Source organism: Empidonax traillii, unplaced genomic scaffold (genome assembly GCF_003031625.1).
Source record: "Empidonax traillii isolate 1590-97213 ecotype Southwest subspecies unplaced genomic scaffold, ASM303162v1 scaffold30:size3273891, whole genome shotgun sequence".
Lineage (NCBI taxonomy): Eukaryota > Metazoa > Chordata > Aves > Passeriformes > Tyrannidae > Empidonax > Empidonax traillii.
The window spans coordinates 755077-782133 of record NW_020955223.1 but is presented as its reverse complement, the minus strand read 5'-3'; the positions used below and the strand labels follow the sequence as shown (position 1 = coordinate 782133).

Sequence of the window (27057 nt, the reverse complement as noted above, 5' to 3'; positions counted from 1 at the left end):
GAGAGAGAGAAAGAGAGAGATAAAATTCAGTGAATATGGGAGACAGACCATGTATTTTTGTGAAAATCTTCTGGGGTGAGATCATCATTTAGTGTCTCTGTGGAGACATGGCCATAGACTGTGGTGAACTCTCTCCTCCCAGCACCCACACCATGGCTGTACACAAGTGCTCTGGATCTGTGTCTTTGGAAAGTTTCAGACTGACACACATCAGCAACACTTTACTCCTCCCAATTTAAAACTATGGCATGTAGCTTGACGTCATAGCATGTAGCTATGCCTGTCTTTTCTAGATCACCATGAGCCATGTGCCAAACTTCAGCGTAATGTGGGGTGTGTTTCCATCCTTGTTGAGAGCCAGTTTTGGAGCAGGGAAATTCCATCTGAGTGATGAGGTAACTTGAAATCAGATGTTCAAAGATCTGTGCTTCAGAATTTAGTAAATGAATGCATAAGGGTGGGATTTATCTTCTTGATGTTTATATGAGAAACAAGGGAGGGGATTCGGGTGCCTGAACATAGATCTCTGGGCCATTTTAGATGCCTCCACTTCTACTGCAGAAGAGTACTGGTTTTTCATAGTCCCAGGGCACAACTACCAGACCCATACTGCTGCCTTGGGGAACATGAGCAACGTGGTTAAACTGTGGAAGCTGGCCTCACTTTGAGTAGGGGAGTAGATGGGATAACTTCCAGAAGCCCCTTCCACCCTAAGATTGGACAGTTCTGTATCCCAGGGTGGGTATCTGAAATGGCATTTCCCACTTGGGTGGGATGAGTCATTCTCCAGAATTACCAGTCTCTCTCTGTGTAAAATGTAAAGGAAACTTGAATTGCTAGCTTAAACTTGACATGGATTCAACTTTTAGATGGCTGAGGTTAGGACAGAGAAGTTCCACCTCTTGTGTCAACACTGAAAAGCAAATAATTTGATAGTAATTGCACATTAATGCATGATTAATGGATGGTTAATGGAATCAGTAAGGGGAGTTTCTATGCAGCATTTTGAAACAAGATCAGATCCCATGATGCTTAGTAAAAATGATATTAATTTTCTTTTCTAAGAAATTATGTATAAAAAATGAATGATGTGTTAGAATAGAAAATGTACTACTCCAGAAGATAACACTTAAAAGATGCTTTCTGTACATCTTTTTCAGCATCGGATTCTTTGTTTAGTTTCCATTATTATAGTCACTAGTGGTTTGGGCAATTTTCCTATGTTTCTTTTTATTTCAGGTACAAAGGAAGGGAGGGGAGGAAAAGACAATGGTAGAAAACATTCCAGAGAGAAGAGATTAGTTCTAAAACTTTTGATTTGCATTGCTTGTTCCTTTGGCTATTGAAGGCAGGCAGCAAAGTAAGCTTTCTGACTGTGTGCCTTGGAAACCTGTAGTTCCTGGGGTGTGTTCAGCAGCAGTGCAATCTAGTCCATATTTGTTAAACAATGCTGCAGAATAAGTGCGATTTATACTACAGGCGACTTCTGTAATTACCATGCTTTAAAATGGACTATTTCATTTTCACTTGAAACTGACCTATGTATTAACGTATTACAATAATTACATGATTTGTGGTAAAGGAAATGGGTTTGGCTCTTAGCAGAGACTGCTGGAAGCAAGCTGTACTCTTTCAAGTGCATCCATTGGTTTTAGTTTGTATAGGAGTGAGGTTTTGGCTTTTAGAAGCTGTGTTCTACTACACAGGTATCCTGCTCTACTGAAGGCACCTTTTTCCCCCTGTATAGATGAAAACAAACCCACCTGTGGAGTTGAGAGCATGTCCAGGCTCCAGGAGCACATTTTGCCATCCGTAGAGACGGTAATGAGATTGTGCGCGTTCTGTGTCCCAACTACATTCACACAATACACAGGATGCTGAAAACACATTGACACTGAAAATCAGAAAGCCATTCTCACATCTTCACAGACAAATTTCTAATGTCTCATATGTTATGTTAAAGAACGATTAAGTAGTCACATGATGCCTGGAAAATACAAGACTCATCTTTTGCCAGAAAGGAATTGTTTTGCTTGGGTTTTTTTAATTTAAATTTTAAGAAGTATATTATGGAGGTGGAAATGTTTTCTAAGTTTCATTTTCATAATAAAACAACCCAGTTGAGTAATGCTGAATTATGTGGATGAGATTTCACCCACAGGGACATGTATCATTCTACGGATAGCTTTTGACACTGAAAATAACCAGCAGAAAGAGGCAAATAGTACAAATGGAATCAAAATGCAATCTTTATTCAAGAAAACAGCTGCATAAAACTTGAACTCTGTCATAATTTGGCTTGCATGATAAATATTTGCAAATGCACTCTGGTTGTAGAACATGAACCACCCCGTCAGCATTCTTCAGCATTGGCCAATCCACCTTTTTTGATTTTGTTATTATAAATGGGGAATGACTAAATTTAGGGTGTTACACCTAGTTCACCACAACACAGTCATTCCATGGAGGCTGAAATCCACGTAATATGCATAATGAAACTTGGCCTACTCCTTTTCCAAGGAACCTGGTAACATTTTGAGCCTAAAGTGTCATCTAATATCTGATGGTGACATATGAGGGATAGGTCAAGTTCAGCAAACTGCAGAGTGAAAAATCAGTCAGTGTGAACAACAAGATTTAATTTCCTTTGACCTGTACAAGTGATACTGCTGACTTAAGGGTTAAACATATACAAAAGTCAAGCAAAGAAAAATTTATTTTCTCTGCTACTTCTGCCAGTGAATAGAAGACCTGCATTTCCAGAAAGAAAAAACACTTTTCTCTAATACTTTCCTTATTTAAAGAAAATTAGGACCAACTTATGAGAGATCCCTATGGAGCTTCTAAGCCAACTCCATGCAGAGTTAGAAACGTAGCATTTGCTCCTGCTGAAAGGAATGGCAGAACTACCACTTATGACAGACTACTTCAAGATCCAGCTGCAGGTCACTTAACCAGTCAGTGGTAAAAGGCATAAATCTTCAGAGCTCCGACCAGCTCTCAGGTTTGATACCTGAATGCCCAGTAAATGTCCCCTCCCTAAGTGGAAAATGGGTAGCACCTGTATGAACATTGTTTGTGCACACATGGAGAGAGACTGAGCAATTACTCATCTGCAATGGTACCTTGTGCTTGGAGGTCACCTGTACACACCAGTAAGTCACAACTTCCATTCTGATGCTGATTTTTTTCTTTCTCTCAAGATTGTCTGGCACCTGCTTTCTCCCAGACCATCAAATGGACCCTAAGTGGTCCATCTCACATGGCTTACACTGTTACCCTCATAGGATGGACCTTTTTGCTGCTTACTGTTGAGCTAATGACCCCACTGCTAAACATGATTGCTACATACTGATGTGTGAAATAAGCACAGGCTTATTTTTTTTCATGGGCATTTGAACTCCAGTAGTCCAAACAGACAGAGTGGGTGGGAGGAAGCCAAAGCAAGCAGTGACTATCTAGAATATTTAGCAGGGAGGAAGACAGTAAGCCACATCTTTCCAGCAGCACCTCAGTGTGTCAGGTCTGGCTTTAATCAGGGCTACGAGCCATCAATTTCATGCACAATAAAACTCATGGCAGAAATGAAAAGATGTAAGGAAAGTGGATGAATAAGACAACCAACTGTATGTAACAAAGTCTAAACAGGCTCCTTCCTTTCAAAGGGTTGCTGCCAGCTTGCTTTTATTTATTTTGGAAATGAAATCATCATGCAAAAGGGTTTTGTCTTAATTAAAATTTCCTGTTGTCCCAAGTGCAGATGTGTGGTGGGTGTGAAAGGAAATTAGTGAGTAAGCTGCGGGTAGAATCCTCTTTCCTGGTGAATCCAGGCAGTAATCAGTGATACTAAATTTCAGGAAGGTTTAAGGGAGTGAAAACAACACGATCTATCTATTTGAAATAAACAAAGCAAGAGAAAGAAAAGAGAAAACCCCATTTTTATGGCATGAATTCAAATAAAACATGATTATTCAACTCACATATAGCAGTACATAAAGTAAGACCGTTACAGTAGAGTTGTCTTAATTTAATTCTTTTTTTTTTGTTCCTGGCAGCTAGGATTCAAGACAGCCTTTTGCAACCAAGACCTCATTTGCAGTTTATGTAAGTAATTCCTATCTATAAACATAAAGTAAGCACTCTTTTATTGTAAAATCTGATCACTCCTTAAAAAAAAATCACACTTCCTCATGTTAAGACTGTTTAAAAATTTATTTATACCAATCCATGACAGCACATAAAGTGCCCATCCACAACCGAAAGTAATTTATTTATATTTGTCAAAAGCAAAACAGCACATGTTGCTCTATTGCAATAATAAAACTACTTTAATATATAATTCCAGGAGGCACAATTTTGCCTTAAGCAATTTTTGAGTGCAAACAAATTACTTCCCATTAATCTTTGCTTTTCCACTAGATTTTGAGTCCCAGTTGTTCAATTTTCAGTGATAGTCAGCTTCTTGCCACTAGTTTTCTGGTCTGCTACATCTCTAAATTGCACTTCCAGGAGAGACTGTTACTTTTCATGCAGATTGAACAACATTATTGGCAACAAAATGAGCAAAACATTAGGGAAATGAAAAGCAATGTTGAAGTTGCAACCCATGGCACAGATCATTAGATAATTACATCAACATTCATGATAGTGGAAATTTAGGGAACAATATTTGTATTGCCTGGCCCACTGAGTGTGTCTGTGCACACCTGTCATTTCGTAATATAAGAGACTGGCCATCATAATACTGGCCCCACACTGAATCTTTTGCATCAGTTTACATGGCATGGCTTCTAGGGCTGTCTTTTAACTCCAAGGGTTGTTGTCACAGTCAACAAAAAGATGAACTTTGATATGCAAATTCCAAAGATTAGAATCACAGAATTGTGAAAGCTGGAGGTGCAGAAGCACCATCGCATTGTCCAATCCTTCACTCTGCTAGAACAAGATTACTATCCTACCTCTAATAGTGCCTTGTGTAGTTTCTGAATTTTTTTGGATGTCTGAATTTTCTGAATTTCTGAATTCATTTCCTTATGTTTTTGAAAAATCTGCATTTTTCTGCGCTCTTATATCATACTTTATATTTTTGTCCTCCTTTCCACTTTCCACTAAGAAATTGCCCTAAGCCCACTTCCAAGATGAGCTACTCCACTTTCCAGCTTTTCTGAAAGTCTGCCTAAGCCTAAACTCTGGAGGACAGCTCAAGAATGCACAACATCTTTGTGCAGAATCAACTGGAGGTCAGTGCAGTAGCAGAGTGAGGACACTTTGACTGGTAATCCAGGCTCATCTCTTCCTCCAGCACAGTAGTCTCCTACCACAGACCTCACCCTTGTATCACAGAGAAACTCTTCCTTTGCAAGCATTTTGTGTTACTGCTCTGTGTGGGTATCTCCCAGATATCATTAGAGCCCATTCCCAGCCTATCTGCAGGTACCTGTATGAGTCAGCAAAATGCTCTCCCACATCATTCTTTGGAAACAAACTGATCCCCAGTGTATGAGCTCTGCCCTATGGCCCTGTCTGGAGCAGGAGACCGTGGCAGGCATTTATGTATTCCTCTATCAGAGAACAGAAGCAAACTGTCACACTCTTTTAAAGGGCACCAGTGTGACTTACAGGACTCCACTCAGATCACCATAGGTGCCTAATCTGGTTCAAAGGAGAAACTTGTGTACACCAAGACAACAACAAATGATTCAAATTGTCTTCCATGCTGGCCTGACAGACACACAGTCTCTATAGTGACCCAGCTGTCTTTACAGGCAACAGAGAGCAAGAGTTATGGTGCTACTGAGCTGGCACAAAGGTACCTCACTCAAGTGTTGTACTCAATCCTGCCTTTTTCTTGGAAAGGAGAATAATCTCCTGACTTGACTGTATGAAGTGTGAGGGTTAAGCACTTATAGGAAGTGGTTGTACATCTCTCCTACCTATTTCTTTCCTTCCAAGGCCACACTTACGTTTTCATCGGTGTGGCAACCAGCATTGTAGACACAACTCTTCAGTTCCATTTCCTTGTTGACCACTTCCTCTAAGGAAAGGAGGAGGTGATTTCTGCCCTTACCGTGTGAGCAGCAGCAGATAAGGGAGTTCTCTGAACTGGAGTGCGCCTGTGACTGCGATTATCCCACAAGACAATTTGGCCAGAATATGTTCCACCGACGACCAAGTTTGGGTGAAAGCGGGCAAAACAGACTGACATCACAGAGGACTGTTGTAAAAGAAGTAGAAAAGAGATGGGTTACATGATCAGTCATCTTCAATGCTCTCCTTAGGGAATCATATGATAATTAGCATTTTGTGTTTTAGGAATCACTGTACGAACTCTATTCATACTCCTTGCACACCAGTAATTCTACTAAAGCCAACAGGACACATGCAAAGAGCTAACTTTGACCCTAAAATGCGTTATTCCACTGGTCCTAGGGAAAATATACACCAAAGGGTGAGCCTAAGCATGATGGTAAAAACATGAGAAAACCTCACCATGACAGTGATGGGAAAGTGCTTAATTTCATTTACAAAAAATGAGAACTTCAAGTAACCAGATACCAGCTGGGCAGAGGTTGACATCCTGACCCATCAGGGAGAGCTGTTCCCCTACTGCTCCTTGAGCTCTCAGGCAATGAGATGAGTCTGTGAGAGACCTTCCAGAGTTCACCTCAAGGTGTGCTGCCCTGAGAGTGTCAGCTGACAAGCTGAATCTCATTGTTGGATCCACAGCTGATTTCTCTGCTGCCAAGGTCCCCTTGTAATCGCAAAGGGAACCCCACTATGCTTTATACCATTCAAGCAGAACTCAGCTTTTCCTCATCTTAATGACAGTTGAGTTGTCTTTGTACATTTTCTTTAGATGGGGATGCTGACGAACCAGACTGGTATAATGGTTACCCTGGCTACCTGGTAGAGTGCCCCACAAGCCAGTATGAAGATGGGTATCTCTCCCAACTACTGCTTTCCAGCATCTTTAAAATAACATACAATAACTGTAGCCTTCAAGAGAACAATCCTCAGAATCTTCATGTGCCAACAAGCTACAGCCGAAAGCAACAAGCTGTAACTCCTTCAAGTCTTCCATTCTCTTCCTAAGGAATTATTTCCTATTTTTATATGATTGGTACTGGATGCTATGTCTTTGTATGAATTCTGTAATATTTGCTTTCCAATTTGCATAGAACAATTTCCTGAGAATTCACATACTAATAAAGAGAGTTTGGAAACTAAAGCAAATGTCATTTTTTAAATGGCAGTTTAGTGATGTTTACTAGCTGCAGAGTAAGGCTTGAACTGCTGTGGCAATTACAATCAGAAAGTTAAATTCACTGTTAATTGTTGCATTCTTAAAAAAATTCATTTTCTGGCTGTTTCCAGTGAGTTTTGCTAACAAATATTTATTTTGTATTTTAATGACTGTGTTGGTGTTTTAATAAAGTGTTGTCGTTCCTATGTGGGAACACACTTTACTCAATGACAAAGGGTTAACTAAATTACCAGATTTCAGTTGCATAAAAAGCATGGCAGACATTTAAGTAGACTTTGTTGAACTGGGAACATCAGAGCTGCCAAACTGAATAGACCTAGTGTCTACCTAGGCCCTGTTTCTGGTAGAAGTGAATGGAGTTGTGAAAACTTTGACGTGGGCAGATGTGTTGTGTCCCTTCCTTACTGCTCCTCACCTGATTTTCTAGTGGCTATAGACTGATCTGAACTTACCAGAGACTTGAAATCCCTTCTGACATGGCTAGAATTAATTATGCTAATTCTTGATGTTTATAACTAGATTAATAAGAATAAAGCAAAAGATAAAGTTTGAATACTTTTTACTGGCTGCCTGATATCTATTATTTAAAGGCAGATTATATGCTAAATTAACTTAATAGACATATTTATAGCATATAGCAATATATTTAGTACTGGTTTTTTTACCTAGTAAGATCATCAAGACAGTGAAAAAAGCTGTCATTGCTTTTTTTTCTTCCCCACTCTCTCTAGATTTTTGTGGCCGTCCACTTGACATCTGTGATACCTTCGCTTGTTGACTAAAGCTTTTTCATATATTTCTCTGATGTTAGTCTAGCATCTAATGATTAAATGATTAGTGTACATAAATGCCTACTTTAGTCCATATCTATCTAAGTGCTTGAGCATAGTAATTACATGATGGTCAGCCGCGGCAATGAGAGGTAGCTTCCAAACACCATTTCCAAAGGATCTAGCTTTACAGGAAAGAAAACCCACCTGTAAGGAACAAGACATGGGTGCTGCTAAGAGCAGTTAAAAAACTCAGCTATGCTGCAGCTGCCATCCAGTTCCACAGATGCCCCCCACATTATAATTAAAATGGCCTTACAGCACATGTTCTACATTTTATCTCTTTGTTTAATGGCTTCGTGAGTTGTTTTAATCAACCCCTATCATTTCTTATAACTAAGCTGACAGATATTCTTACATGAAATTAAATAGCCAGATGATTTTAAAATAGTACAGCTCCACCGCTGTGTACACCCCATAGCAGCTACAAGGCTCCACATGTATTTTAAGAAACCCCAATTCAAACAGTCATTCCACAACAAAGTTCTCAGTTTGTCCCAAATAAACCTGGGAGACTCTGAAGCAGGGCAAGGAAGCCAAGTGGACAGTGTATTTTTAAACATTCTGTTTTCATGGTTAGCATGTTTTTGAATTCAGAATGCCAGAATACAGTTTAATGGTCAGGATATAAACTGCTAAAGTGTGTTTTTCATAAAGTTCAAAAATAACCTACAGACATGACATGGAGTTAAGCCCTCTGCGCTGCTACTAGTTTTACATATTGCTCCAAAGTATCTTGCAGTCTTCACATGGTGAAATGTTCACATCCTTTTAATTGTCTCAGTATTATTTTTCTATCAAAGAAAAACTTCTGTCAAATATTAGAATTTAACAATTTAAGGACTCCACTCCATACCACTTAGTATAGCGATTATTTTCTTGAAATTAATGGCAGTTCTCAGATGAGTAAGGGCTGTAAGATCAAGCCCATTCATTTAACAACTTTGAAAGCATTCATTTCTTAGCCATAATGGGAGAGAGCGGCAGACAGGTCTCCAGTCTGTCTGAACAGCTCTGTGCTCAAGGAGAGCTGCAGAAATCATTCCCTATAAGCTTCTTTGCCTCCAGGCTGCCTCTTGTTTGCCCATTCAAGTAGTCTTGCTCCTCTAAAAGAGAGTTTTGCCACTGACTTCAAAGGGGGAGGATCCAGCACATGGTAAGGTTTTTAAAATAACAGCATATCCCCTGTTGCACTTCTGCCACACCTTTCTAGGGAAATTTCACAGTTCTTTCCAATAACAATGGTAAAGCTTCACAGTTTTTCAGTTAGGAATATTTTATGCTTAGTTGGTGCTTATTTATCTGTTGTAGAGGACAGAAGCAGCTAGTTCCATAGTATATGGCAACAGCACATAAATAAGTGTAAGAGGAGTCATGTCAGAAGGCAACTCTATGGGGAGTTCAGTGTCCACAGTATAAAAGCAACATTTAGAATGGGAGATTCCCAGCATTATCTTTTTATGGGTGCCACAGAGCATTTGTATCTTTCAGCTGCTGGGACCCACAAGAAATGGACAAACCCCAGGGTCTGGTCATCTGCATTTCTCTGAATTGCACTATGCAGTGAATAATTTCATTATTTACTTTAGCTTAATGTTCAGGTATTTTCCCCCTCTACGCAAATACAGCCTACTAGATTTTGCTTTCTCTGTCTCATTTTAGCTTTCTCAGTGGCCTTAATAAAGGCTTCTTCTGGTACTTCTGGCTTTGTGATCTTCCACCCAGATGTTCTACTCCAAGTGGAGCCACGACCCTCGTGCTGCTGCCTCATCCCCTGTGCATGCTTTGCCTCTCTGTGGTGACAAGCAGCTCTTCAAGGGCCAGGGGGGCCAGCCTGAGTTAATTCCAGGAGGCAGCACTGCCCAGGGCATAAGGGCAGAGCTCAGAATGGTAAACCTAGGGGGTTTTGCCTGGAAAACAGACAATTCTGCTTCCTGAATGCTAAAATTTCTGCTCCCAGTTGCTAGAAGAAACGCACTGAAAACATAATTAAGAAACAAAACATGAAATATCTGTGCTCTTGTCACAGCAAAGAGAGGGCTGGCATCAGAAACAGAAATGTTACCTAGGCCTTGGAGAGGTCTGCAGTCAGAGGCATGAAGGAAGCACCCCTGGTCCCCTGCCTTGGTGGGGTCAAGTTGTCTCAGCCTGTGGGGAGCAGCACTGTGGAACCACCTCTGCCTCCCCCCTTCTTCCCTCCTCTCTCTCCGCTTATGCACTGATGCAAACAGGCCCCAAGCCCTCTTCAAGTGGCTGGCAAAGCTGGTTTTTATTATAGAAGCTTAATACGGCCCAGATTTGGATTAATGGTGGCGTATCCCTTCAACCACAGGTACACGTGCTTGGAACAGACAGTCATTTAGCTTCTCCTTACCGAGAGGCCTAACCTCAGTACCCACATCTGATGTGTGTAGGGCCCTGGAGACTGAGCTGTCTCTGCTCATGTCCGTACGTTCGGATGGCACTCTGCCCAGCCACCAGTCGAACAAGTTCACAAAGACCTGGGTGCTAAACAATAATGACTCTCAATAGGCTTCTGCCTTCAGCCAGACCTCTCCTGCAGGAAACCGCTCCCAGAGCCAGCACTACCATACCGGTGCCATATGCCTACGCTTGACACCAGATGGATCTCAAAACAATACTTTGTCAGTGGGAAGAAGCAATCTGAGGAGTTCACAGGCATTTCTAGGCTCCAGAACACCAGGTTATACTGCAGCAGCAGGCACTCAGGAAACTCCTGGGAGTGCTTTCTGGCTGAGCAAATGCATATGAAAAAACACTGCCGACAGTGAAATGCTGTTCTGGGTCAGTCTGACATAGACAGCAGTGGACAACGAAATCAGCTGCAGCTGAGATGAAGGGACAGATCCTTGTCCATGCTTGAGGGAATTGGCTTAGAGGGACTGAGAGCAGAGGGACAAAGTTGTGCTACTGCTGCTCAGCTAGAACCACTAAAAGGTGCCAAATTCGTCATCCTTCATCCATAGGAACTGAAGAACAGGGACTGGACCTGTGATCACCTACGCCTGCCCTCCTAAGGAATAAATAAATAAAGGCCAAAACTACGCATGCAATTTACTCATAAACTTTTGCTCTCACTGCTGCTCATCAAAAGCAGCATTTGAAGAGTCTAAGAACTCATAGTCCCTCTGAGAGCTGCCCAACCTTCTTCTGGCCAGGCCATCAGGAAATCATTTGATTCTTGCATTGCTAAACACACCTATATCTGCTCCCAGAACAGATATGTATGATATACTTCAACTGCAAAGGTGGATTAAAATCATCATCTAGAAATAAGACAGCAACTGAATTACTAAATAAAGCCCTTTTTCCCTGTCAGGTCATGGACTGAGAATCATCATGGAAAGTAGCGGTCTCAGATCTGAACACTGGTTTGTTTAGTTTAGTGCCCTGTGGCATCTTTTTTGCAGCACAAAAGGTGCAAGATATCTTGAAAGAGGCAACTTTAAGGTGAATTTACTCTGGCTACCGAGATACCTGGATTTGTACACTGAAACAGAGGCTGTGTTCCTTCCAAGAGTCTTATTTTTAGTACCAGCTATTGTGAATCTGGAAATTTCTGTGTTTCATATAAATGTCTAAGTATAATTAAAAGTAACGAGAAAACAGCAGAGTGTATAGCAACAGAATTACAGCTGGTTTTGAAGTGAAATTTGAAAAGGAACTTAAAACATGATTTATGTGTACCAAAACCTTTACCCAAGAGGTTACCTCTTAATTCTAAAAGCTCTAAATTCCAAGACTTCTGTACTGCTTCCCGCCAGCTGTCTTCCTATTAAACTACGAAATAACATCTGAAAGATTTTGTGCTAGAGATTATTTGTGGTATGATACAAAATTTGTCTCTACTAAAAATAAAATAAAAAGAGTTGACATCCTTCACGTATTAAAAAAAAATAAATAAAACCAAGCAAACACTTCTTCAAACCAAATGTCAGAATCCTGTTTAATTAAAAAAAGGAAGTTTATACTTTGTTATGGTGTGTGTCGACATCTTTCCCTTTGATTTACAAGAGTACGGACGCGAAAGAACAGATTGCTTTATTCAAGAGAAAGAAAGGAGGGAGGGGGGCCCAGTGTGACAGGAAAGAGTGTAGGCTGTATTAACTTCAGTGCTTGTTAAAACATAAAGGATTAATGGTAGAGAGGGAGGGAAGAATTGTGAATGTCTCCAGTTTAGGATCTTCAAAAATGTTTGGGGATTCTAAGAATGTCTCACCAGACCACATGAAAGCTGCACAGAGAGACTCAGCCACACGACTGCTCTAAATCCAAAGCTGGTATTGCTCCACTTATACCATCAAACCAATGGAGCTGAAATGTAGCCACAAATTAAATTTATTTTTATTGAAAAAGTACTAAGTCCTTAAAAAGAAGGAAAAGAGTATGTCAGGAAACGCAGCTCTCTCTTAGCCGAGTTTACAGGGTAGGTAGCTCTGAAATTTAACCCCAGTGCTGACATCTGAGCATTTCAGTAGAATCAGAATGCTCTGCCCAAGTCTGCAGAAAAGCAATATCCAGCCTCATGAGTTTCATCTCTGTAACTGCAGGTTCAGCCCATGTAACTTCAAGAGTAAAACAATTAGAAAAAAGACAACAGCTGCCTTATCAAAGGGGAATCTACACTTCAGCCCTTTTGGAAAGTGCATTTGCTAATATTATTAATGTGGTGGTGTCATCGTGACTCAGAAAAGCAGCAAAACTTCTTGCTGTATTGCAAAAGCAGATAATCATGATACTTCCTCAATGTGACACAGGGAGATCCATAACTGCAACAACCAATCAATTTGGTAACTGTAAATTGCCATACATACACACAAGCCTGAGAATAGTCTTTGATGAGTATCACACTTTCTTTGTTAGACTGTGATTAAAGCCTGGAGAAATACAGAGCAATTTCATAACAGCAACACATTGAAATCAAGTTTTCTCTCCACCCAACTACTTACATGCTAAGTACCCAAATATCTGTTTTCTCTGATTAGGACCTGTCTACTTATCAAATTGGAGGGTCAAACCCTTAACGTCCATGTGCCTGCCTGTTGGAGAAGCAAGCACTGCCTTGGTTTGTCTGTTTTACTTGGGTCATGGTACTCTAGCAGTTATATTTGAGCACTCTTTACTGTTTTGATTAAATCACTGACAAGCCTGAAGTGATGGGTCTGCACCCCCGTTTCAGACCTGGAGCCTGAGGGCATGTGTCTGTGGGTTGTGCACAGAGACCTTCTGTTGTCCCTGCTCATACCACAGGCTGACCAGAATCTGGAGCAGATGGTAAATGTCAGCTTGAGCATGGCATTCTGGCACTCTGCTTGCATGCAGCAGGGCCTAATGGTTTCAGCACAGTATTAGCCAAAGGTGTTAAGAAATGCTGGTCCCAACACTGACTCCTGAGGAGCACCGCTTGTCACTGGTTTCCACTTGGACATTGAGCTGTTGACCTCAACTCTTTGAGTGTGGCCATGCAGCCAATTCCTTGTCCACTGAGTGGTCTATCTGTCTAATCCATGCCTCCTCAATTTAGAGACAAGGATGTTGTGCAGAACAGTTTTAAATGCTTTCACAAGTCCAGGTAGATGATGTCAGTCATCTGAAGAATAATAGGCTGTTAGATTCACCCAACTCCGTCACTTTCACTGATGTACCGTTTATAAGTAGTGTCACTATGTAATTGGAAATAATTGAAAATTAATTAAGCATTGCACATAGATGTGGAGATTGAGAGACTGAGAGGCACAAATAAACAGCTATCTGGTGGAAACACAGAAGATATCACAGGCAAGTCTGTATTTAAGAATGAGGGTGGGAACATGAGTTGCTTTGGCACTGTTCACATCTCCTACAGTAACCTACTGTACAGATTCTAATATGAGTAGCCTGACTCTGCACCCATAGAGCATTAGAAAGCGGCTAAGATCACACAGGAATAAATGACTACTTCACATTATAGACAATTTTATTTCTCCTTTTTCCAAACAAACCTTAGTTTCATGAAATTAGTTTCCATGCCGCTTTCGTCACCTGCAAGGTTCTGCTGTTTGGTTTATACTATTTTTTTCCATGAGTAGCCTTCTAGAGTAGGAAGGAATGAGATAAGCATTTTTGCAGTCTCAGAATCAAAGCCTTAATAAGTCAGCATGGTTATGACATCTTACATTTGCTGACTCCTGGAGCATTGGAGGGCCACATCTTTCTCAAAAACCAGCAGCCCTGGGTCATCCACTCTCACCAGTGATGGGACATTTTATAATGTATCGTTATCCTGCCAGAAAGAATGGATTTAACCCAGACAACTCATGTCAAACAGCAGTTCTTCACAACTCCAGTCCAAATTTCACTTAGTCTGTTTATTTACATATGTAAGCATGAGACAGCAAATGTTAAGCATGATCTTCTCCATGATGGTGATTTCATGTGTGTTCATGAACAATATGGGACTGAAGTGAAATCAATATACAGCTTAGCTGCAAAAATACTAAACGGTGTTATAAGAACAATCAAAATGAATTAATCACAGATCTTAATGCACTCTGGCACCTTTTGTTGTAGATAAGAGATAAGGAAAATGCTCTGATTTTTCCAATACAACAGATTTTTAAAAGCATATTGGTGCTTCCATATAGGACGTTTGCTTGTCATCTTGTGCTAAAATAAATGTACTTTATCTTTTCTTTCTCTCTGGCCCACAGGAGATGTCTTCCAAGGATAATAACAGTACCTCAGCCTTGCAGCACGTGCTTCTGCCTTCCCTTTGTGGGAAGCTGGGGGTGTTGATCATCCTTATATCAATGTTGTCCATATACAAAAGTTCTTTTCAGGGAACTACTTGTCAGTCATCCAGCCACAGGGGCAGAGAGTGGAAAACTGTTGATTTTAGACCTAAGGCAGAGGAAAGTTGTATCCTGGGCTGTAATGATGGATTCCTTGGTTTCTGAGGCATTTTACGGCACTTTAGAAGAGTAACTGTTTTATATTTTGTGCCAGGTAACACAGAAAGAGGCTTCACTCCTCACATAGAGCTCCCACAGAGACAAAAATCATGAGGTGAAATAATTTTCTTGAATTTGGACCAAATGTACTCTTCATTGCAAGTAGCTTGCTCTGAGAACAGTTACATAACCCAAACAGAAAAGTCATGCCTATGGCTGTTTATCCATCATTTGCAGTGCAGCTAGGGAATTTTACATCCTTTATGGGAAAAAAAATCTGTGGAAGGATCTCAGTGACTTATTGATTTCACATCTTACCCTCCATTTCTTGTTCACCCCAAAGTCTTTTAGCACTGGGAGTTTCAGATATACAAGAAAAACTATAAAACCCAATGTTCACATCAACAAAGGAAAGCTAGGTTCTTTTTTCCCTTCCTTCCTCCCTTTTTCTTAAAATATTTTACACTAGGTCATGTTGAAATGTAATCAAATCAACAACTATGAAACTGTAAAATGCCCTCAGGAACAATTGCAGGATTTGGTGATTTTTTTTTTCTCTGCGATTTTGGGATAGTGTGACAAATCTGCATTTTTTTATCAACACAGTTTTTCAAAATTCTGAGTTGAACGAATAATGTCATGTGTTTGTAAGTATCAATAATCTAAGCCATCTGCAAAGGAATGGTTTTCCAAAGGCGTCTCTTTCAGGACACTGTGGATTTTGTCACTGCTTGAGGTTTTGGCAAACCATCAATATCTCTATAATTTTCTCTTATGAAATATGGTTTTTGACTGAGATTTTTTTTTTTCTTAGCTAGCTAAAGTTTAAAAATACTGCATGTCTAACTAGGCAAATTCAAAGGTTAGGTTTTCTCCAAATTGCATATTAGATGCCTATAATTCAGAAAGGTATAATGCAAGTTATCAGTGAAACAAAGGAACTTGGAAAAAAAAAAAAAAGAAGAAAGCTCACCATATCAAATAGCCAACACATTCTTTATATTTGGTCTAAAAGGAAGACTACAGAACTAGGAAGAGAAACACCATCTTTAAGTACAGATTGGTTACAAATCACTATTTTAACACTTGCAAAAAGCACAATGCTACTGCTAGCAGTGACAGCATATCATTTAAGTATATGACAATCTGCCCCTCCAAAAAAGGCTTAGAAGTGGGAACCGCCTAAAATTTTCTATCCAAGACAAGCAAATTCATCATTTCCTAATTCATAATTGAAATCTCAGTTTCAAATGAGGAAGATATCTGTTCAGTATTGCTTTAAGCAAAGGAGCATTCTGTTGCTAGACTTTGTATGTATAAAAGCAGTCCTTGAATAATTCAGAGTGCTAATTGCTAATTTTATATTAGCAGTCATTTCAGAGACTGATGGGATATGGCACATAATTATTTTGTTATTAGATACCCATTGGCTTTGATGGGTGTGTCACTCCTCAGAGTTCTGTACAAGACAGCAATAGATCCAAGCCGTCATGAAAAAAGCAGCTTTGCTGAGGGCTTGGTAAGATACAGCTAAAACCCAAAGGAAGGCATATAACTTTGTGAATCCAATTGACACTCCTTTACACTAAAGAATGATCCTTATTTGCTCCCTGACCTTGCCTGGAAGAAGGTTTCCTTCTCCCACTCTTATTACGAAAATATAATGATTTGAGTTTTGTGGAAATAAGTCAGTTTTAAGATATTTTAGGACTGAAAGTTGAAGGGCTATGTGGAAAACACGGCATGCTTTGTTTTGAGCTGCAGATGCTAGTAGATTCCATGTTAACAGTTGTTGCATTTTAGCAGGAAAGCAAGACTGGTGATCTCAAGACTGGCTAAGACACTGAGGCACACAAGCCAGAATATACATTTTCACATTTTCAGTGCCTTTTCTGTCCTCCCCCACTAATGTCTCTGAGTTCAGTGGTATACAGAAGACAGGAGACTCTGTCTTTTGTATATGTGGTCCTTTTTGTCCCTCTCTATAAATCTAATGCATGCAGGTCTCTCCTCTCACCTAAGACACCAAAAACTATTTTCCGAGTACTACTACATTTAGTTTTCGGATGTGTGGGTGTAACTTCCGCTGATCTACACACAATCTCCCCACAAGTACCAGAGCACTAATCTTAGGCCAAATGATAGTTATTTTTAATCACGAAATGGTAGAAATGGTGTAGATTCCAATGGGAGGAGCAAAAAAAGACAACCAGTATCAGCTGAGAGTAGGAGGAAGAACCTAAAACAGAAGTCTAAGAGACAAGACACGGGCTCTTATTTACTGAAATCTTTATGGCACAAACTGTGCTCTGCATTTCTAAAGATCTTCCTACTAATGACGCACGTCAGGAAACAAAACAGAAATGAAAACAAAACAGCCTCTTTATCTTTGAAGAAGCCCTACTTGACTGGATTTACAACATTTTGGTATGTGTTACAAAAGTCTGCAATAAATTTGGGACTCTGGGTGCTGAAGTATTTCCAGTATGAGAGCTGCTTCAGTATCTTCACAGGCAGACATTCAGTAGTCCATTTACCAGAGAACTACTACAAAAATGGGTAGAATCTGATTCATATTTAGGATCATAGGGTCACAGGGAAATTCAGGTTGGAAAATACTTTCTCTTCCAAAGAAGGATTTTGTGGTTTTTTTTGGGAAAATTTGCAGTCAGCTCAGTGCCACGTGTCTTCTCTGAGATTTACCGACTGACCACAGGTGCCCCCTCTCACTAGAAACTGAGGATTTGGACAAGTCAGCTCTGGAACTGGCCATGCTGCTCGTTTTTGGGAACAGTTTTACTTATGAAATTCTGCGAAGCTTAGAGGGAGTTTAGGGTCTGTCATTTCTTTTAAGTCTCTGAAGAGCTGAGTTCTTGCTTGAAACTTAGATAGCAGCAACAAGGTGAGGAAGTTTTTCTGGAAAAGCACTATTATAATTATCAGTGAAAATGTTCTTTATTTTTTAAGTATTCCAACCATACTTTCTGGACAATTAAACTTTTTAGTATTTCTTTTCTTTAAAAGTTCTGGAGGGACTGAGCTCTAGTCTGGCTTCCACAGAGAAGGAAACTCAAGGGCAAGAGGAAAAGGAGGATATTAGTCATTCATGCTGTTACCTCAGCCTGTTCTGCATACAAGTCTCATGGATTTGGGCACTCAGCACCTTTAGAAGGCAGGCTGCTGGAGCAAAAAGCACATCTGAATTTATGTTGATTTTGAAAGAGCAGAAAACAACAAAGGAACCAAATATGGAAAAAAACAAGGCAACTCCGTCCAATATCAACCACTAAATACAGCCTTTCACTGACCTCAATGCATCTAATTCTAAGATATGCATTTATGACTCCATCCATTTAGTTGAAAAGGGAAAGACCACACCAGGATAAGCAATGAAGAGTGGTCAAACACATAACTTAATGGCAGTGTATAGAAGCCACTACAAAAAAGCTAGGGGAGAATGAAACATTTTGTGGTGCGGCAGAGTGGCTGATTTCTGTACCCAATCCACCAATATTTTCCAAGCATGGACAGCTTTTCTTGAAATTAAAATAGAAAACACAAGTCCTATATCCCACAAAAAACCTGACAGTTTAGTATAGAGATGGAACCAACCAAGTAAATCTGATTGCATGGCATTTTAGGAAAAGGACCGAAATAACTGCAGCTATTAAAAGTGATATACTGCCAAAATATTTTTGTGATTATGCTAAAAGTCGACTCCTTGAAAGAGCTCTTCAATGGTTACTGCTTCCTCAAATAACAGCTAGTTCATATGTGCACTCCTTTTAAAATACACTGAATGGTGTTGCTTCTAAGTGTCAGATTTGTACTTCTCACTGCCCTTTTGAGGCATTTGAAAAAGACATATTTGAGAGAAAGAGGAAATTAGCAGATCAGGAAATAATCCATAATAAATCAAAAGACAGTTAATGCAGTCATTTTTTTGTTTCTGCTATCATTAGATTGGGTGCAGTAAAGCAGAATTCATCAAACTTTCCAAGCACAATGCAGAGTCCTCCGACTCAGACAGTAGCATTCACCTTGTTTTATTTGCATGAAACTAATATCTTGAGCTGTCTTCCTCCACCCCTCCTCTCCTGAAATGACAGATGTTTGAAGCTGAGATCCAGATACCTCAACCAACTTTAATAACCCCTCTTTAGTTCTAGAAGAAAGGAAATGGTTTGTAATACCATAAAGTCCCTGAGAGACAGAGAGTATTTCTTTTCCTTGTGACTTCTGTCTCTGTAGATGGGCTTTAATGCAAAAGCTATGGAACCTGATAGAAGAGCAGTGCTGTACCCATGCCAACAGGCCCTGCTGAAAGAAAAGGTATAACAGCTCAGACTTCAACTAGACAATTTATTGCAAACTCTCTGAGTTCTTATTTGCCTCACTCAACCAGACATGTTAGTGGAAAGTTTCATATACATCTTCAGGTCACTCTGGCTTAGAAAGCTTGCATCAGACTACTGTGAAACAGAGACACCATCATGGGCAAAGATGATGAGTAGTACTAATAATCCTCATAATTAATGGGTAATGTAGATTTTTATTTGTACGTCCAGTGAAAAAACACATTATGGACAAATAAGTGTTTTCTGAAAAAGAGAGTAATACTGAGAAATATGGTTGTTGCTACACTATCAATCAGTAGTATGGGAATGTTCACATACAAGGCCAACCCTGTGGATTGCATAAATTGATATAGGATTGAGCTCATGTTGAGTCACATCATCAATATAACCTTGCTGTACTATTTTCATTTTTGTCATTGCCACCTAAAAGCAGACCAACAGTAGCTGAGAGTAGTGTGAACCACTGTTTAAAATTTTCCCAACCAAACTGAGGGAGAGTTAATGTGATTTCCATTTTGTTGCTGGAATTCATTCCCTCTCTGGATACTGCCAAACCAAACCAACTAGGGATGATTCATCTACAGGGTATCATAAAGTACTTCTGAAAGGCCTGTGTTTTGCCTTTGGAATGCAATGAATTACACCAATAGTTTGTGATGCTCCTGTGTGGGGGAAGAGAATATCCCTGACTCTTCCCTACAAAGATATTCCCAGTCTGCATCCTGCCATATTAACTGCATGCTCAGTTTATTCCCCACTACCTAAGAAAAGCACTGAGCGTTTGTTCCTTTGGTAAAAATCACCCTCCCGCTCTGATTTTGCTTCTAAGACAACAATTTTTTGCTTGCATAGGAAAACAAATTAACAAATTGCCCAATCCCTCACTCTTCCTTGTTTTCCTATTTTCAACCTTGTTGTAAAGAGATGTATGATGAGCTGTAGAGCAAAAAATCTGGGAGTCACATCTAAAATACCATCAGTACATAATGCAAAAATATAAAACCCCAAAAAAGGGCAAAAATAAAACATGTAGAAGGAAAAAATATTCCATAGGAGGTGAGAGTAGAAGTCAGCAGGATTGTTTTATTTAGAAAGGATCTGATAGATCACGTGGCAGTTCACATGAATTAATGAGTAAACATGTTCATTTGGCTGATAGTCATTTTTCCTTTAACTAAACATTTTTCCATTAACTAAAATTGAACCCAGTGTTTGTAGCACAACATATTGTAAAGCTATGAAATTTGCTACCACTTAAATTGTATTAATGAGCCAACAATCTAATATGACTTTAAATTGGGTAAGAATTTCATACTAACAGAATACACCACCCCTCACATTTAAGGACTGACATCAAATGTTTTGCTGATTGGAGTTAGGAAAAACATCAGTGCCAGTAAATTTTTGCATTATCTCTCATGGCTAATAGACAACTTTAGTTGAAGCTGCTGGGTTCTGGCAGCTTTCAGCAAAGGCCCTTGGAAAACCTATTCTGATTATGACAATTTCAATGATCCTATGTAAGATTACAAAAAGTTGCAGAAGGAGGTAAAAAAAATGAAGAAATTCCATAGTAATCATCTCACTTACATCTGTATAATATACCAGGGGAGACAGAAAAACATTGAGGTTTCTAGCTTCGAAAATTTATCAAATGTGCACAAGAGGTATCTGAAGTCCTACCTCCAGTCAGCTCCTTAGCTATCAAGAGGTGTTTCACATATCTACTTGTATTGATGTAATCAGAACTCCTGATGTGAAATTTCTCAGAAATTCCTCAGAAATGGCTTCATAAACCTATTTATTGATTTGGCTTCCCAGAAGTGGCTTGCAAGAGCTCCTTGACAGTCACACCTGAAATAAGTTTCTGTTTGTTTGTGTCTTGCTCTGTGACCCCAAAAATCGAAAGGCAAGAGGTATATTAGCATCATGTAGGATTTACTGAGAACTCTTTTTTATGGAAAGTCTTTGGAAAGAAAAATAGAGGCCTAGTGGGAAAATATACACAAAGTACTGTGTTCATCATATCTGGGCAACCTAGCTATAATCATAAGGTGTGTGTTCATCTCTAGCTGTTGAGCTGGACTGTTATAAAATCATGTATTGTGGAACAAAAATTGGGCCTCTCTCAGAAAACCTAGGGAAATGACTGAATCAGGATTGAAAAAGGGAATGTGTCCCTAGCAAAATGGTAATATAAATGAAATGGGGCTGACTAATAATACAGTTGGTTTCCACTAGCAGAAAACCATTATGATCTACAGAACTGAAATCCAGACTCTGAGCTAAGATACTATTTTCTTCTTATTTTCCATCTGAGTCAGTTAGAACAAAACCTGTGTTCAAGAGACCAAGCTGCATGCTTTTTGTTTCCCCATTTAATCACATGTGGGTATCCCTGTCTGATTTGAAGATACGCAGAAGATATTCTACGTCAAAAGCCCTGTAATGGTGGTTCATACAAAGTTCCAACTCATAATGGATTTATTACACAAATTATCAGTGGACAGGTTAACCAAGTAAATAAATATTTCTCATGAGCAGAACTGATTTTACTTAGATGAAAGGGGATGAAACCAGGATACATGTTCAAGTACAGTGTCAAATGTGTCTCTCAGTCCACAGGTTTTAAGGTTCCAGTTCTAAAAAGGGATACATCCAACTTAATGTGAGGACTAGAGAGAAGCTCAGGCCTGCCAAATCTCTGGCCACCACTTTGTCCTATGTGCATTTTTCTAATGGAGACTCTAGCCTGCCTCATTGCTTTCAATGTAGTGAGTCATATCTTCCCTGTTTAAGTGTACCTACTTTAAAACCTAGAGAGAAATTTAAATTAATATGGAACACATTGTTATGTTTGTAGTCAATCTTCTTTGTGTACTCAGAAAGGCTACCCTGAATCAGGTTATCATCTTGAAAAATTGATCTAGTTTAAGGATTATTCTTCCTGGAAATGCAATGGGGCAACTCTTCTCTTTCATTCAACATTTCATTCAAAACATGAAGCTGCATGTACATTACAGAAGAATCTGAACATGAGGTCTGAGCTACGATCTTAAGCAGTCTGAAAGAACACATCGACTTCCAAATATAACCTCCAGAAAAAAAAGAAGTTCTCATTTCAAAGGCAATATACACACACACATACACACACACACACACATATATATGTATATAAATCTGTATGGCATATTTGCTGTGCAGGCCTAGACTCCTTGTGGGGTTGTTTTTCAGTATAGCAAATTAGAAAAATATGCCTAGAATTAAAGGTTACTTAATCAGGTTGAAGCAGCAACTTCAATTCCAGCAACTCCCTCCCACCATGTTACATCTGATAATGTACCCAAGTCCAAACATAAACTTAGTTCAAAAAGATGTTTGGTCCTTGAATGTAAAATGACACTTAGCTTACACAATTAGCCAGGTAATACATATCCTTCCAAGAAAAGCAATTTTTACCACAGAATTATCTGCATTTTACTAATCTCTGATTGTTAAGTTTTACTTGCTGAAACTTTTCCATATGGCTTTTTGAATATCACTGACCTGTATTTAATTACCACAGAAGGATATTAATGAAGAGGTTGGAAATTTGGCCCAAGCCCTGTTCCACAGTTTGGACAGTTTGATGGAGCCAATGAGCTGAACACTTCTATCGATGTGAGGCTTTGCCATTTCACACACAAAAGCAGTGGCAAAAGAGGAGTAAACAGACATATAGAAATAAAACACCCAATGAATTTTGAATTGTCCATAAACTTCTAAACCAGCATAATCGTAAAGATGCACTGAGTGAAGTGAAGCACTGTTTTGCTAACCCAAAGGACAGTCAGACACGAATTGGTGGAGTAGTTCTTGTAATCAAGACCATTTTAAACAAGCTGTAAGTCAGACACATGTCCAAAAATGCAAAGTGTGTTTCCCAATTTTAAAGGAAAAATATTGAGCAGAACCAGGCAAGGGTAGGCAGCTTGAGTGCAGAGGATGCGAGGAAGTTAACGTGGGTGGGAAAGCATGTGTTGCTGCCTGGATGAGGAAGTGGTACACCACAGTTACTTCATAAGTGCAAGGGCTTTATAAACTAAATTTCCTAGGGACTGTTTTAAATAGACAAAGAATGGCACGCAGCCCTGACAGGCTTTTGTTTGAGAAGGCTGCTTGCCTTCTAAAAACACAGGACTGCCACTTGTACTTTTTCCAAAAATGCCTATTTTTAACCTCAACCTCTTCACATAAACAGTGGAAAGATGCACTAGGTAGCAAACTCTGTTTTGTCTAGCATGAAATTAACGGCTTCCTTAGTCTTACCTGACAGTGGAACACGTATTCTGGTGTGGTTTTCTTGAACTTCATGTTCCATACCAAGGCTACCCCATCAGGCTCATGTGGAGCATCTTCATTATTGTTATAAGATGCAACCATCAACTCAGGGTACTAGAAAGGAAAATAAAAAACAAATTAAATAAGATAGATGATAAAAACCTATGAAAAATCATATGAGACAGAAATAATCTACACTAAATGTGCAATATCTGGTTTTAATTATAATACACGTTAGTTCAATCATATTACTCTGCTTCATTTTGGTTTATTTTTTACTTGTCCCTAACATCCTTAAAGCCCCTGATAATTGTTCTCTATCAGTTATTCTCAGATATCACAAAGGCAATACTATTTTCTGCAGGTACTTCTCAAAAAAGACAACTTTCAGAATTTTTATAAAGGGAATGCAAAGGAATGAAGAGGAAAAATATGAAAGCTTGAGTAATTTTAATATTTGCTTAACCATCTCTTCAAGGACAAACTGCTGTCTTAATTGATTTTGATAATAAAAATATGACCTTGGAGTTGAGTTGTTTTATTCTGAAATTCACATTTTTTCAGCGTTCCTGAAAACTATTCTTACTTATTGCATTATGCGCTCTTATTTACTTATGCATAGAATCAACTTGAAAGCTCTTCTTTATGAATCAAAAAAACACATTTTCTTCACAGAAGCTCAATTTTGCAAGATGCAGAGGTCATCTTATAAAGCATAGGGTGATCTTGAATTCCACTGACTCAGTGAGATTGATGCAATGAGCACTCTAAAATCAGATCCATATTTTCTTGTGCACCCATTATCCGCTGTTGTATAGAAGTAGATATGCAAAATGCACGTATTTGCTTTGTTTGTATATATATATACACACACATAATACCATATACGAAAAATCAGATTTTCACATTCTTTTGATGTTTTTGCATAATTTCAAATTTGTCCACAAAACATCAATTACTTTCAGTCTATACAATAACTTCTAGTTCTCCACTCTCACATGTTTGATACTAGGCACCTCTGGTAACCTCTGTCCTTCCCTCTAAATAGTCAAAATAAAGCAGTGGATCTTATGGCATGTCCAGAGAAAAAACATGTGGCTTCTGCAGACCAATGAGCCAGCAGCTCAAGTTCCGCAAGACCCACACTCTCCTTTTGTAAATTAAAAATGCTTTGCCTCAAAATTTCTCAATAATACCTGCAAATTATTGTCACTTTTTGTCTTTCCCAGGTAAATTCCTACCAAACCATTCACCACTTTACAGGGGAACAGTACAGCTGGTACATGCAAAGGGAGAGGGACAAAGAAACTGCCAACTGGGAGTTGCGAATTTAATCCAAAGGCATCTTAACAATTAAAAAACCCCCAAACCACCACCCTTTGTATAATTATTATTGGGGTTTGAACCTCTCTGCTCTCAAAATCCATTTGGAAGAAATAATGCACACAGCTGTAAGTTTTACCATCAGCAGCTGTTACTTCCCACTTTCTGTACGCTTTCAGGGATAATGCGTCACAGAGCTGATGATTTTTCTATTCAAGCTCATCATTCCAAATGAGCCTGGATCCATGTGTGGAAGAATCAGCAATGGCATGTGGCCACCATAGCCTCCTCTGTCCCATTTTGAGGCAGCTCTGACTGGGTTGGACCTACATCCCAGCAGACCCTGGCTGCTGGCATAGCTTGTAAGGACAATTTAGCACCCAATTCCCTTGCATGGGATTTAGGGGATGCAGCAGACCAACACCTCTTCTCCTTCATCAAGAATGGAGGAAAATCTGAGAGTGAATTAATCCCACACCTGAGACATCACCTCTCTGGACACGCTGGTACCAGCCTGCCCTCCAATGTTCTCATCCATCTCACCCCTCTCTTCTCTGTCTCTCCTGCAACAGATATTACAACCACTTCTGAACAGCGAGCTCAGCTTCTCCTCTGAACCTTTTCATCCCACACTGGCCCACATCCAAGTAAACAGTGTGTGCAGTAGGCTTTTGACAGGGCATCACATTTTGGCTGAACAGGTTAGGTACCATTCACGTGAGTGGCTGAGACCGCAGCCATGAAGGGGCAGACACCCTGGCAGGCAGAAGTGACAAGCCCTTCCACCAGCATGACTGCAGCCAGCTAGGGTGTGTGACTAGGTCCAAAGTGCCAATTTTGAGACACTTTGGGGCTGGTAATGGTAAATGTTCCTGGGAAGTTTAGAGAGCATGGTTAGCAGTACATCTGGCCGTAAACAAACACTGACTCAAATCTTGCCAGTCTATATGCAGATTTTGAAATCAGTTTATGTATTTGACTGGAAATACAGTTTACACAGATGCTAGGGTCATGCCTAGCTGGGTAAGACCATTATGAGGCTTTTTGACTCTTATAAAACAGATCTAAATGCAACCCTCTAAGTCTTCTCTGGCATTGCACACTCCAATGCTTCACTCAATCTACTTGCATTTACAGAATTTCAGTCCTCACCAGGTGCCCAGATGTCCTGTGACTGCAACTGAAAACAAAGTGGAAATGGTGCTGTGCAAAACAGCATTCAAGGCTGCTGTCTGAGAGTCAAGAGAGACACGTCACTGTTCCCGAGACTGTGGTTTTCTTGGTAAGTTAGCTCCCATGGACAGAGTAAGGTGATCCCACTCTTTCTTTGTATTTGCTCTCAGTATGTTGGGCCTTTCCCTAAGATCCCTAATGAACCATCTAAGCTGTTTTCCTGTTGCTTCATGAAAGAATCAAGGAGCTAGTGGGTTAGCTTTACTGGTATGAATGATCCCACATGTTTGAGACTGTATTTTACATGTGACTGGGAACAGAATAACTTGCTTAATCAATGCATCAATGTCCTTTGTTTGATAAAGCTTCTATTTGCCTCCAGGCTGTTTCACAGAGGCAGTTTTATCAGAGAAAATTGAGCAATGTGTTCTGCAGTTCCCATGATTATTCAAGTTATCCTTTGGCACACTGGACACTGTAATGTCCTGGAGCATGTGTGAGAAGCAGAGCTAGTGGTTAGGTGAAACACCTCTGCCTGGCTCCAGCTCGTGTTCCATGGACAGAATTCAAAGCAGGCAAGAAAGGAAGCAACTCCATATTCCCAAGATACTGTAGGGCAGTATGCAGAAGCCCCACGGCACAGAAGAGCCCCTATCAGTGTGCCAGGGAGCTGAGTGTGAGGAGTTAACAAAGGCAAAGGCAGGAGGGGCCACCCTGGAACAAAGAGGTGGGAAGCAGAACATGCCTTCCAGCCCCAGGGGCTGAGCAATTACATTTGGCAGTGCTCTTCTGAGGCGGCTTTTTTTCTTGCTGCCCTGGGAATACAGTAAGAGCTGCTT

At 39.8% G+C, this 27057-nt stretch overlaps 1 protein-coding gene across 4 annotated transcripts in view; it reads right to left on the bottom strand.

Moving 5' to 3' along the window:
• The window catches only part of DYNC1I1 (dynein cytoplasmic 1 intermediate chain 1), a 183360-nt gene that overhangs the window by 41458 nt on the left and 114845 nt on the right, over positions 1-27057 (bottom strand). For all 4 annotated transcript variants that reach the window (XM_027910809.1, XM_027910815.1, XM_027910821.1 and 1 more), the window contains exons 10-12: positions 23711-23836; positions 6068-6214; positions 1764-1877 (exon numbers count right to left, since the gene is read on the bottom strand). In XM_027910809.1, coding sequence (XP_027766610.1) covers positions 1764-1877; positions 6068-6214; positions 23711-23836 — 387 coding nt within the window. The remainder of the gene's footprint in view (positions 1-1763; positions 1878-6067; positions 6215-23710; positions 23837-27057) is intronic.